The following is a 14,063-nucleotide window of genomic DNA, read 5'->3' as shown; positions in this document are numbered from 1 at the left end:
ACGTGTGCCTGCCGTCGCCGCACCCCACCGAGCTGTCCCTGCCGCTCTGGGCCGTGCCGGCCATCGTGGGCAGCTGCGCCACGCTGCTGGCGCTGCTGGTGCTCAGCCTCATCCTCTGCAACCAGTGCCGGGGGAAGAAGGCAAAGGGGCCGAAGGAGGAGAAGAAAACAAAGCAGAAGAAGAAAAAAGGCAGCGAGAATGTGGCGTTTGATGACCCTGACAACATCCCGCCCTATGGTGATGACATGACTGTCAGGAAGCAGCCCGAGGGGAACCCGAAACCTGATATCATCGAAAGGGAAAACCCTTACCTCATCTACGACGAGACGGACATCCCACACACCACGGAGACGATCCCCAGCGCCCCTCTGGCCTCCCCCGAGCCCGAGATCGAGCACTACGACATCGACAACGCCAGCAGCATCGCCCCCTCCGACGCCGACATCATCCAGCACTACAAGCAGTTCCGGAGCCACACTCCCAAGTTCTCCATCCAGAGGCACAGCCCGCTGGGCTTCGCGCGGCAGTCCCCCATGCCCCTGGGCGCCAGCAGCCTGACCTACCAGCCCGCCTACGGGCAGGGCTTGAGGACAACGTCCCTAAGCCACTCGGCGTGCCCCACTCCCAACCCCCTGTCTCGGCACAGCCCCGCACCCTTCTCCAAATCCTCGACGTTCTACAGGCACAGCCCGGCCAGGGAGCTGCACCTCGCCATCAGGGAAGGGAGCCCGCTGGAGATGCACGGCGATGTCTGCCAGCCCGGCATCTTCAACTACGCCACTCGGCTGGGGAGGAGAAGCAAGAGCCCACAGACCATGGCGAGCCACAGCTCCCGCCCGGGAAGCCGCCTGAAGCAGCCCATAGGGCAGATCCCGCTGGAGACGTCTCCTCCGGTGGGGCTGTCCATCGAAGAGGTGGAGAGACTGAACACCCCTCGCCCCAGGAACCCCAGCATCTGCAGCGCAGACCACGGCCGCTCCTCTTCGGAGGAGGACTGCCGGAGGCCTCTGTCCCGGACGAGGAACCCGGCCGACGGCATTCCCGCTCCCGAGTCCTCCTCCGACAGCGACTCGCACGAGTCCTTCACCTGCTCCGAGATGGAGTACGACCGGGATAAGCCCGTGGCGTACACCTCCAGGATGCCCAAGTTATCCCAGGTCAACGAGTCCGACGCGGACGACGAGGACAACTACGGCTCCAGGCTGAAGCCCCGGCGGTACCCGGGGCGCCGCGGCGAGGGCGGGCCCGTGGGGGCACAGGCAGCCGGCGCCGGGGAGAGCTCCCTGCCCGGGAAGCTGGGGCAGCAAGCGGGAAGCTTCAACTGGGACAACCTCTTGAACTGGGGCCCGGGCTTTGGGCATTATGTGGATGTTTTCAAAGATTTGGCATCGCTTCCTGAAAAAACAGCAGCAGCAGCAGCAGTGAGTGAAGACAGCAAAGGTGGTACAGCGAAGCCTGTTCCCAAGGAAGGGGAGGCAGAACAGTATGTATAGGCTTTGTCTCCTGGTATTGCCACAGTGCAAAGCCGCAGGGCCTGCTCAAACCATTATATGGTTGTAGAAAAGCCAAGGTCAGCATCTGAACCCCAGGCCAGTCTGGTTGGAGGAGACTTTAAAAATAATAACCATTATGCTGCTGAAAGAGACTTAAGACATTTTTAATTTAATTATGCTTGGATGAATTTATTTCTCCTGCATGCATTGTATTTGCAAACCAGATATTCGGCATGCAGCCTTTGGAAAGGGTTTCCTATTTACCATTGTTTGGTTCGTGATTCTTAAATTAATAATGCTTTGTTCTGAAAATGAACTAATTTTTTGTTCCAGTTGTGAAGGATGTGCATATTGTCTCCAGCTACTAACATGTTTTACGATGCAAGAGTACTGAGGATTTCATTTTCCTTAAGAAGCGCATGGAAGTAAGATGGTGAATGAAGGAATTACAGTAGTGAGGTGTCTCAGAAAATGTAGTTACCATATCCTGCAGTTGCTCACATGTGACTTTATGGATGAAATCAGCTTGAATAATTGCTGGCAACAGTGCTTGCTGTAAGTCTTATTCCATACAAGAGGTGCTAGAAGCAGCTCAAGCCAGTCAGCACTTTAGGATTTTTTTTTTTTCTTTTCAGTTTGTTTATTTGTTTGTTTCAGGTTCCTTTCTCTTTTTTTTTTTTTTTTTTTTTTTGTTGGTTGGTTGGTTTGTTATTTTTGAACAAAGTTGTGTGAGAGCTTCTGAATCTCTATGAAATGTTTTTGGGGATGCTTACTTAATCCTGGTCCCTTCCTGCCCCCCCCCCACCGCCCCCTCAGTGATTCCTGATGGTCATTTGTCAGCCCAGCCCAGCCCCCTGGCTTACAGCAGCAAGGGACAAACCTCTCCATTCCCACATCTCTTGGCCTCTCAGCTTGGCTGTGCTGCTGCTGCAGCCTGTGCTTCTCCCCTGATTCCATTTCCCCATCTGTACCGTGGAAAGGTAGGAAAAACACTTAGTTCCCTGCCTCACAGGGTGTTGTGAGGGCTAATTAGTTAACTCATCTGAAGTGCTTCAACATTATAAAGCACTATAATAAGTATTATCATAGTTATTATTAAAGCACTGCCTAGCCTCTGTGACCTTGGAGTGGCATTTTCTGCATTCTATGATTTTCTATGATGGAAACTTTGAAGAATTATTTATTGTATAGAAAATTACTGCACTCTAGCATTTTGGAGCGGATATGAGGGAAAACTACTTGTAGATTCATTAATGTAGCTTACCAGTTGCCCCCAGTTCCCTAAAGTTGTAGGTAAAATAGAACCTCACAAAGTTCTTACGTCTTCATGCAGATCTGATGAACCTATTGTACTGTGTAAAAACTTCAATTTTTTTTTTTTTTTACCTAAGCTGTGTTTTTATATCAATATTTTCCTATGCTGAATAGTTTTCTTACTTTCAGGGAAGGTAAGAAAAATACTTTTTTTACATTTGTTACTTATGTAACATCCATATTTTTCACATTTTGATAAAATTGTAACATACTGTATGCTTTCTACCTGTAAATGCCAATAATAGAATTAAAATATTTATTTAAAATCTTTAGTGTGTGTTATTGGAAACCTTTTGTCTTTTCTCTCTAATTTCCACTCCTTGATCTTCGCTTTTGGGTTTAAGTTATAAGGTTTTTAAGCTATATAAACTTTTTAATCGGAAAACAGGCTTTGAGAAGCAAGTACCTATCTCAGGAAGACGGAGAAGAGTATCATGAGGTTGTTGAGCCTAAGATAGTGTCCAAAAGTACCAAATCTACTTTCACATTTCTAATAAAATAATAAAAACTGTATTTTAGTCTGTAGGGTTTTATCAGCAGCAACTGGTTTCACATTTTTTAACCATGATTTCCACCTCTGCTCCAAGCTGGAGCTTTCCAGTACACAGACAGTGAGGAGTGTGAGAACAAGAGCTTTCTGTCATAAAGCAGCAGTTGAACAATAAATAACTGCATTCTTTCATACTTACAAAGGGATAAATCAGAGCTTGGACAACTTCTTGGAGAATGCAGAGAGTGGAAAAGTTAAGGCTGCAGGCAAGAGGTGAGTTCTGAGGTTACAATTCGAATTAGTGGTAAGTGTAAAGAACTTAAAAAAGGACAACAATTCAAGGGGTTTTTTTGTGTTACTTGTTTGGTTTAGGGTTTATTTTGTCTCAAAACTGCCAATTAGGAACCAGCTCCTTTTGGCTAAAAGCACTCCCAACTTCATCATGCCCCTCTAAAGTGAAAAGATAATGGGCCAAAGTAGCCCACATTGGTATGTAAGTCATTTCATCTGAAATAACATGAGATCCAGAAAGTGATTTCAGAGTTTGAGGAGCTGCTGTAATTAAACATCTGTTAAAAAGCTGTATATTTAGTTTCAATACTATCCTTTAATACAAACTGTACCACATCCAAGCAGTGATTTTAATAACACATGAAAACTTTAACAAATGAAAGCTTTTAAATGTAACACCAAACATATTGAGGGCTGTGTTATGCCAGTTAAGCACTCTGAAATTATCAAAAAGTTTTGCTAAAGGAGAATAATATACAATGTGGACTTACACAAAATGTATGTCATAACTTTAGCAAAGTTTACAATTTATCAAGTAGTACTGCCTTCCTCTAAATTTTGACACTTTATGGTAGACAAATGTATATTTTACTGGTTTCCTTGTTTCCCTGAAAGGCATAGAGATGTTTTTGACGCTTAAACATACGATCCATTTCTGCCCTATTTTTATAATTCTTTCATGATGAGGTTCAGCAAAGGATTCCAAGGGAAGCACTCATCCGAAGTTACCAGTTGTGAGGGAGTGAGCTGCATAATTCCCCTGGTTCATCATTAGAACTACGTGGTCCCATTTCAAAATCTGGGACGTATTGTAAGTCATAAATATGTGGAAAGAAAAACAGTCTGCACTGCTCACTGCAGTGTGCAGGAGCCTCCAAACACATCTCATGTCAGCAATTTGTCTCTGACCTGTCTTTCTGCTGGTAGATTGCTGAATGGTCTTTGCCATCTCAGGTGGAGATGTTTTCTCCTGATGATGTTACTAATTAGATGACAATGGACAGGGAAATGGCAGATGTACTTGGCTTTCTCTTTTTTATCTGTGAAAGGGAAAATATAAGAATACTGCAATTTGTGGTAGAGGAATAAATTAATAAAAGGAGTGAAATCTAGATTATTCTGGTTTCAGTATTCTTCATCAAAGTTTTGCAGCTTTAAAACCACGAAATTAATAATAAAATGAGTTACATTGAAAAGTAACATAAAGTCCAACATTTTTTTGAAAACATCCCCCATTGAGGATCAGACTGTGAGTCTATGCTGCAGACCACAACCTGTGTCAGGGAGTATCAGTTAGCAGTGCAAAATCCAGCTGGAGACACATTGCTTCAGTCTGGGAATGAGAAGGCTTGGGGCTGCAAGGGGCTGCGGGATCTCACTGAAGTCTTCAAAAGCAGGAGATGGAGCCAGCCAAAGGACTCGAGCTTCCAGTGTTCTTAAGGTAAATTGGATGTGGTGGAAGCTCTTTCAGAGTAGTGTGTTTTTATTGTAGATTGTGTTTTTGAAGCACAAAATTCATGTATTATTCTTCAGTGTTAGGATGTGTAAATGGTATTTTCTTAACTGAATTCTAGAAGAGACTCCTAATTATGGGTCCTTTGAAATTGGGAAGGAGAATGAGGAGAAAAAGAAAAAAGATTTAATCATCTTTTTCTCCTCATTCTCCTTCCCAATTTCAAAGGATCCACAATTAGGAGTTTGATTAAGAGAAAAGTCTGCTATTTTACGAAGTAGGACTGAGGGAAGAAAGTGAAGAGGTTGATCTCTTTGCTTTATCATCTTAGCATTTTACTGTTCACCATTCCATGACCATCTATGTATTAATTCTGCCAGCCTTCCCTCTGCTCTGTGAAACCAGCTCTTTGTTCATCCCAATGTGCTCACTTTGGTTTTCTATAAATAGCACTTAATGAGGATGACTGACAGCACATGGTTAAGTTGCCAGTCAGCATCACAACCTCTCTTTTTAAAATTTAGATATTTGCACTAAACTGGCCTTTCCTACATTTTGCATGAACCTCACCTTCCATTCAGCCATCTTACAAGAGCCTTTTCCAGCAATAAAATATGGTTGGACTCTTCATAATTTTTACAGCCTTTTTTTCCAGTGATGTTCAGGTTTCATCATCCTTCTGTGCTGAGATGATCAGAAGTGCATAGAGTCTTTCTAAGTTGGATTGTGAGTTTAAAAGCACCTTTATCTCTGGGCTTCACAAAGTAAATCCTCAAGAGACTCGCTCGTCAATTTTAGGGCTACATGTATTTCATTAATGAGCATGTACAAAAAAAACCAAATAAAAAAATAACAATTTCCACATGAATGACCTGTATCTGTTCCTCTAAGTTGCCGTTATTGGTGAGGAAAAAAAAGACTCTCCATCTGTCAATCCAAGGAAGTATTTTCAGAAATTCTGGGCGATTTTCTGCAATTTTCAGAAGTCTCCACCAACCACTTTTTCCACTGAGAACACCCAAAGGGCTTAAGGGCTGCGTGGTGCCTTGGGCCAGTCAAATGGCAGCATTCCATTGGCATTGATAGGGATCACACTGTGCCTGCTTGGAGCTTGACTTCATCCCAGTCTTACACAATCTTCCCACTCCTTTCAGTGTGGGGCAAAATGAGGGTTCAGCAAGGTGTTGCTTTCCTTCCTCCCTTACAGCTGGCAAGCACACCTGGAAAGACATGGAGAATGACTAGAAATGGCTCCTCCTAACTCCTGGGAAACAGGAATGCTGAACTACATTCATTTGACTTTAATTTACATCCTCTCAGAGGGAGCATTTTCAGGGAGTCACCAAACAGTGTCAGCTAGAAGAAAATAAGGACGAAAGCCCCACATCAGAAAATTTTGTCAGTTGGGACAAAGCAACAGCAAAGGGGTTAAAAACATTTTGGTCTTTCTAGAGTGAGCCCTAAGGATGACGTGTGATAGATAACTCACATGTTGTGTCATCAGTCAAGAGAAGAAAGTGGAGCAGACATTGGAAGAGGCTTTCAAGGCAAGTGATGTAATCAACATCCCTGGAAATGTTCAGAAAAGGATGTGTCACTTGGGGAGATGGTTTAGTGGTGGACTTGGCAGTGCTGGGTTAATGGTTGGACTTGATGATCTTTTCCAGGCTAAATGATTCTGTGACACATATGCATAGCAACACACATCCGTGGACATTCATTCCACATGGCAATTAATACGCTGCAAATTCCCTGTCAGGACTCTAGGCTTGGAAAACAGATTAGCAACCTGCCTCCCCCCAGCCATAAAAGCCCAAGCTGCTGTACCGTGTGATTCCGTGCGTTCCCTTAAAGCACTGTGACTCTTTGTGCAGCACGTCAGACAAGGAGCAGGGAAAATAAACAGGTCCCTGTCTTCCCATTGTTGGTTTATTTCCCCTGAGCCTTTTAAAAGCCAGAGTCTGATTTAGTAATTAGTGTTTCTCCTTGCATATCTTGTGCAATTAGCTAGAACAGCAAATTAGGGAATAAGAAATAAACATTAATACAGAGAACAAACATTAATATAGAAGAACATAGGGGATGAGAAATGGATATTGATGAATCATTCAAAAAGCACATTTTGGTGCAATAATCTAGAATCCTTACAAATAAGCATTGTAATTTCTTTTAAAATACAACTCTTGTTCAATAATGCAAGTCTTTATTAAAACAATTTGTTAAACCTTGGCAAAGAAACTATGTGACAGCATCGTTTTACAAGAATTCCTTGTAGTTCGTAGAAAGCTAAGTGAGAGCTGGAATGGTTTGTCTCTCTTAAAACAACTGATGTTAAGCATATTAAAAAGGAAAATGAATAATGTTTTAAGATAGAATTTTTTTTACACCTGTAGAATTCATCACAATCATAAGAACAGGCTGGACTTGGTAGAGCTGCGTACCCCATGTGGCAGGGAATGCCTTTTCTGTGATGGTGACACCTCCCTGCTTTGCAGGTGGGGCTGTAATCAACATGTCATGTTCTTCTGAACTCCTGCCAGAGGCAGCCTGCTAGTTTTGAAAAAGAGCAGTGAGTTCTGATAAAGAAAACCCACCCTCAGCCTTGGAATGCTTGGACCAGGCTGGTGTCCCAAGGCAGCCATCGCTTTCGATATTGCCAGGACAACATTCCTAACTGCCTGTGAATTTCTGCCTAAACGCTCTTTTACAAGGGAGAAAATGCTTTTGTAAAAGGGAAATTGATTGGTATTTCAGTCTGAGCCCATTACTGTCACCAGGAAAAAGGACAAGCAAAAGCTTTATGTTAGGAGGGACCTTAAAAATCACGCAGTTCCAGCCCCCCTGCCATGGGCAGGGACACCTTCCTCTAGACCAGGTTGCTCCCAGGTTACCCATTTGTAAGCTGGCCTTGAGCACTTCCAGGGATGGGGCATCATGGTTTCATCTGACTCCTGTTCTGGATTTGAATTAGAGTCTATACAGGCAACACAGACTGGAAAGTAGGGGGGCTTTTTTGAGATTTAATCAAAGCTGAAAGCACTCGAAGGTAACAGCATGCAAGAAAGCAATCCTTTGAAAGCCAAAAATCAGTGTATCTAATCTACTGGAGCACCCTGACATTTCAGCAATTGTTTTATGGAATTGCATAAAACTCTGGCTTCTCAGAAATGCCACAGAAAAACCAAATAACCAGCTTATTTTATCCATGTCAAATACACTTCTATTAAAATTACCCACAGAATCTCCAGTGCTTGGTCTGCACTTACAGCACCACCCAATCACTCAAAGCACAAGAAGTAGAAAAGAGATCCTGATGGAACAAATAGGTCCCTGAGGATGACAATTGCTCTCTACTGCTCCTGAGGGAGGTCATTCCTGGTAAGTGCCAGTGATGCTCAAAACTTGTAGCCTTAGTTTTACTAGGAAATTACTTTCCAGCTGGGGTAAAGCATGCACCAGGTATGGGTGGCACTTGGAGCTTTTCTAATCCTGTTATGTTTAGGGGGTTTGATCCTTTTTTTTTTCCCCCCAAAGTAGTTTGCAGCTCGAGTCATGTAAAGGAGGTAAGAAATATTGTTGTTACTTTGACAGAACTGATTTTTGTGGTTGAAGTTTTTAATTGCAGTGAGGTGGGAATTTATTTGAGGGACATTATATTAAATTCTGTTGTTGTTTGTTGTTCTGTACCCCTTTTGGTTTTCTCAGCATTGGTTTTATTCACCTGTTCTTAGCATTAAAACCAAGGGCAGCTTTTTATGAAGCTAATGCTGCAAATAGCATCCCCCTGAAGCTTTTCAATGCTTTTTGTGGCAAAGGGGGCCCTTCTTTTTCATTGATTTGAGTGCACTCACTGAATAATTGCATCTGACGAGGTTCTGAAGCTTTGTCAAAGTTGCCTCTGCCTTCTGATTTTGGTTGCTTCTGTTTTGACTTTAAGATGTCCCTGGATGTTTGTCACGGGAAATGAGCTTGGCTGTTTGCTTTGGTTTAAGTGACATTCAATACTCTGAAGAGAGAAGTGGAGTATGACAGGTCTGTAATTGGGTCAATTTTTCTTTTTCCATCCATGAAATAGCCAGGCACGTACATATCTAGCTGTTCTGCTCGTGCAGTACACCATGTCCTGGATTTTTAATAGGGTTTGTCTGTAGCTAGTTTTGAAATGTTTTTTTTTTTACACTTATAAATGAATCTTGTAGAGCACTGAGTTTTTAATCTGGAAAATGTCAGTGACAAGAGAAAAGCTGTGGTATGAAAACTAAGAGAACCTTTTCCAATTTGTCTGATCAGCACTTCCCTGCCCTTTGGCAGGAGACACTGTCACTTGGTGGAAAACAAAGCTGCAGATTTTATAGTGCCTGGAAAATAAAAGGCAATGGGCAAAACTGTGGGGTTCCTGAACAACAAGCAACAGGCTGTGAAGCTAAAATCTGCCTTTGATAAATGGTTTTAATAGGATTAAACAGTGCAGATTCCTGGGTCTGACTGCCTCGTGGTGTTTTTTGCTCTGAAGAGTTTTTAGTCCTGGTGCAAAACTGGCCTCTTTTTGCTGAAAACAAGGGCACTTGGCTGGCTTACAGCAGCTGAAGAGCTGGTTCTCTGTGGTTAGTTAGGAACAGCAGCACAGGTCCACAGACATCTGTGAGTAGTTGCAGTAGGGGAAATCTTCATTAGTAAAAAAAATTCTTCTCTGTGAGGATGGTGAGGCCCTGGCACAGGTTGCCCAGAGCAGCTGTGGCTGCCCCATCCGTGGCAGTGCTCGGGGCCAGGTTGGATGGAGCTCGGAGCAACCTGGGTGAGTGGAAGGTGTCCCTGCCCATGGCAGGGAGTTGGAATGAGATGGGCTTCAAGGTCCCTTCCAACCCAAATGTTCTGTGATTCTGTGATTCTCTTCTACGTACTCACTTCTACCTAAAAATAGAAATTGCTTCTCTAAAAATAATGACACTTCTACATCTTTGACTTAAAAATATTATATATGGGACATCAAGGGATGAGACAAACTGTGTTTTACTCAGCAGTGGCCTGATATCCAGCTTGTGTGATATTAGCTCATAACACTTCCATGGCACCACTAAATTGCCTCCTCAGCTGCCTGAGTACAAGGAAGAGATCAATCCTCCCCTGCCGCCCCCAGCCCTGCTTTATATTTTATACACCTACAGCTGTAGGACATCTGCTGAGACAGAAGATCCTACATAAATAAGATGTTAATGTAAAAAATGTTATTTACATTACCTAAAATGAGAACTGTTAGGGAGACGTCCAAGAGCCTGTGTATCTTTCCTGTGACGGCTGGATGGAGATTCCTAAACAAAAAGCAGCAGGCAACCTAATGTTTTCAAGGGGTCCTTCACATTTTCCTAAACTCTTAAGGGTTCTGTGGCCCTTTATGGCCTTAACGGATTGTGCTTTGCTTTCTTTTGGTTCTAGTGGGTTCTTTCCTCTGCTTATTGAGGATTAGGAAGTGATTGGGAGGGTCACACGTGACTCCCAGATGACCTTCCATACTGACATAACCCACATGGAGGAGGGAAATCCTTGTCCATCTTTCAGAGGCACTGGGATGCTGCTTCCAGCGTGAGCCTCTCCTTTTGCTTTCCTTTCTTCTAGGCTGAATTTGCTGCTAAAATAGTCAACTGTCACACAGATCTTTTCTGTTTCTTCTTTTTACTTCATCCTGGGGTCCCTTTTCCTTGGTTCTGCTGATCTCACGTGTAGACACGGGTGACACACAAGGAGTTGCACATGGGTTCTGATCACTTTTGTTCTGCAGAAAGCAGCCTCCACGTTTGCCAGGCTCCAGCGCCGATACGGCAAGCGCAGTCAGCAGGGGAAAACATGCCGTGTCAGCAGGATAATGTGAACAAATAAAACCAACAAATTATTTGTGGTTGGATGTTTGTTTCATGACTCTTTTGTCACTCAGCCGCCCTTCTCTTCATCGTGATTTTTTTCGTTCCTGCTAAACTGCTCTGACATATTTTCCACTCCATACATCACTGAGGATTGCTGCCCTGGGAGCGGCTGCGGTAGGACAAATTCCTTCCTCTTTAGTCCTGATTTCTGGCATTTATGGCGAGGAAATGGCCCTTCAGAGTGTGACTGGGTGCTCCTGGGGCTCAGGATCACCTTGCAGCTCTTCAGCTGGCTGTGTTAAACTAGCACTCCAGACCTACTTGCCCACCACAGAATTAAAGGTAATAATAATAAAGGTAATAATAATACAATTAATAGCAGTAATATTAAAGTAATAATAATAAAACAATAAGCACAAGCAGAGTTGTGAGGTCTCCTGCTGATGAGGATCTGGTGAGGCCGTGCTATGTTTTGAGGGTGTTCTGTCCTTCTTATAAAATCTGGTCATTTCCAAACTCTGCTGATCCCAAATGTTTAGAACTTCCATGAGGCAGTCCAGTGTTTTAGGTTATGCCTGACAGTTTGAGTCCAGCTATCTACAGCCTCCGTGATGCTCTGGAGCCAATGCAGCACTTTTATGTTTGCAGCCCACTTGGAGTCCATTTACATGACCACATCCCTGTTTCCCAGCTGGCTTCCCAGGAGCTAATCAAGCAGAAGAGAATCAAACCTGGCTTCTTGCACGACCCTGGGTGTTCAGAGGAATGAACAGACGAGAACCAGCAGGGCTCCTCATTCCCAGACCTGGACTGCCCAGAGCTGTATCCGATCTCAGAGCAGAGTAAGGGGGGTGCCAGGTTGGTGGGAAAAGGCAGGTTGTATTAGTGGGAGAGCCACAGCAGAGCAGGGCATTGCTGCTGGGTGGAATCAGAGCAGAACAAGGAGAGAAATAAAGCAGAGCTGAGGCTGCTGCATGATAAGGCCCCGAAAATACTGGATGGTCACGGAGGTGCACCCGCGCTCAGACTGCATGGGGATCTCATTCAGTGCAAGATACCACACGATGTTCCTGAAGTTGTGAGTTGTCTGCTATCCCAAAAATCATGTCTGTGGAAGGACCTCCAGCACTGGGAGTGACAGCAAACACACTGCCTGTCTTGGGATGCTTTAAGGAACACGTGTTTATGGCAGTTGCTGATCCCAGTTTTAATGTTTCCACCAGGCCTGTGCTGAAAGACACACCATGCTTAGCAAATGTCTCTTTTGGGCTCTCAGCCTTGCAGAACTGGCTAATGGGTGTCTTTGAGTGCTGCTTCTCATTTGGTGCTGTTTCTCCATAAGCAGCTGCTATAAAAATAGCTCAGACAAACTCTGCACTCCAGTTTTGTGTGCAAGAAGACAACACGCACATGCAAAACAGGCAGAGGAGAACCTGTATTTTGTTTAAAAAAAAAAATCAAAACAGATGCCATTTGCTTTTACCTTAATGGAAATTCTGATTATTCCACAAACCAGCCCCTGCTTTACCAAGATCTGCCTCTGATTACTCCACAAACCAGTGCCTGCTCTACCAAGGTCTGCCTCTCTGGGATGTGCTGCAGTGGCTGGGGGTCTTTGCAGTGGGCTGCAGTGCCAACCCCCATCAAACACCCAGGCTCCTGGGCACAGAAAGCAGAGATGCATTCACATTACAGTGTTTATAGGTGAATATAGGTGCTAAGACATCCTCCTGGGGATAAGAGAACCCACAAATGTTCATAGGCTGAAGCGGAAGCACATGAGAAGTGATACTGGGTTAAACAGTAGGATGCAGCTTAAAGCATCAAAACTTTCCCATCTTCAAGCTCTGCACAAAAATACTGCAGTAGCCTTCATCAATATATCTAATTAGCTTTCCCCAGGGCCAGTGGGATTTGGGGTCAAGAATAAAGAACAAAGAGAAACATATATATAAGCTATGTTTTACGCTGTAATGATCCGGTCACCCACTAACCAAAAATGCTGAAATAGCTTAGTAAATGAGTTTTTCTGATGCAGAACCACATGAAAGACCCTTTTAAGGAGCTCCCCAGTGCAGACTTGCCACTCTATGGTTTTTTTTTTCCCTAAGGACACCAGCTGTGTTTTTTTCCTCTCCTCCTCTCCTCTCCCTTCTTAAAAAGTGCTACATTCTTGCTGAAAACTCCATTCCCAAAGCAAAGGGAATCCTTAGTTACTGACACTTCAAAAACTACCAAATCTTCCTCACTTGAGAAGGATATAGCAGCCCTTCCCAGAGCAAGTCTCCTCTCGAAGAACTCAGGCTATGGGGCGGGCCCTTTTGGGATATCCTTCTGGTTTCTCCTCAAATTAAAGAATTATCCTCCGCATCATGGATATAAGCAGTGATATGTGGGTAGTACTTAGGCCCATTTTCTAGTTCCACAGTCTGCACAAAACTGGGGTAGTTAATCTACAGTTTGTTGTTCAGTCTTTCCTGGCCTGGGATGACTTTTCCCCCATGGTTATATCACACTCCTTTTAGCAGTTTATGTGCTCTATATATGGATGATCAATTATAGCCAGAAGCTGTAAATCTAGGAAAAACTTCAGAGAACATGGAGCACTTACCAAAGTGCTGATGGAGGGACAGCCAAACTGAAATTTAGCCCTCTCAGTGCAGCCCTGCATGAGCCCTATGCTCTGTCCGCATGGACCCTATAGAGAATCACAGAATGGTTTTGGTTGGAAGGGACCTTAAAGATCATTTTGTTCCAACCCCCTGCCATGGGCAGGGACACTTTCCACGAGACCAGGTTGCTCAGAGCTCCATCCAACCTGGCCTTGGACGCTTCCTGGGCTGGGGCATCCACAGCTAAGTGCGTAAAGCAGGGCCCTTCCATGTCTTACCAGTTATATCATTCCTGCCTAAACTTGTTCTATACAATCAAAAACCCTAACTCAGCATCCAGTAATTCCAGAGTATGGAGTTATCAAGACTTAATTACTTTAGTTTGCTTTCATAATAACAGGAAGTGACAGCACTGTCAAAGTGGCTTATTTCCATAAATGCTGTTGGAAGAGTCTGCTGGCATTTATATGGTGAATGAGTTCATTGAAATAAAGATAGACTTATTATGGATTAAGTGGGAGCAAACACTCAACCTTAAAGCATCAAAAAATA

At 44.0% G+C, this 14,063-nt stretch overlaps 1 protein-coding gene across 1 annotated transcript in view; it reads left to right on the top strand.

Annotated features, from left to right (window-relative positions):
- Nucleotides 1-3,079, top strand: part of FAT4 (FAT atypical cadherin 4) — a gene marked incomplete at its 5' end in the record, with an annotated part of 124,444 nt that extends 121,365 nt beyond the window's left edge. Inside the window, 1 exon segment of the mRNA XM_017736892.1 lies at nucleotides 6-3,079. Within this exon segment, the coding sequence (XP_017592381.1) occupies nucleotides 6-1,493 (1,488 nt within the window).
- Between the last annotated feature and the right edge of the window lie 10,984 nt (nucleotides 3,080-14,063).

The sequence above is a fragment of the Corvus brachyrhynchos genome, unplaced genomic scaffold, assembly GCF_000691975.1.
Source record: "Corvus brachyrhynchos isolate BGI_N302 unplaced genomic scaffold, ASM69197v1 scaffold105, whole genome shotgun sequence".
In the NCBI taxonomy this organism is placed as follows: domain Eukaryota; kingdom Metazoa; phylum Chordata; class Aves; order Passeriformes; family Corvidae; genus Corvus; species Corvus brachyrhynchos.
This window is presented reverse-complemented; position numbering and strand designations above follow the sequence as displayed.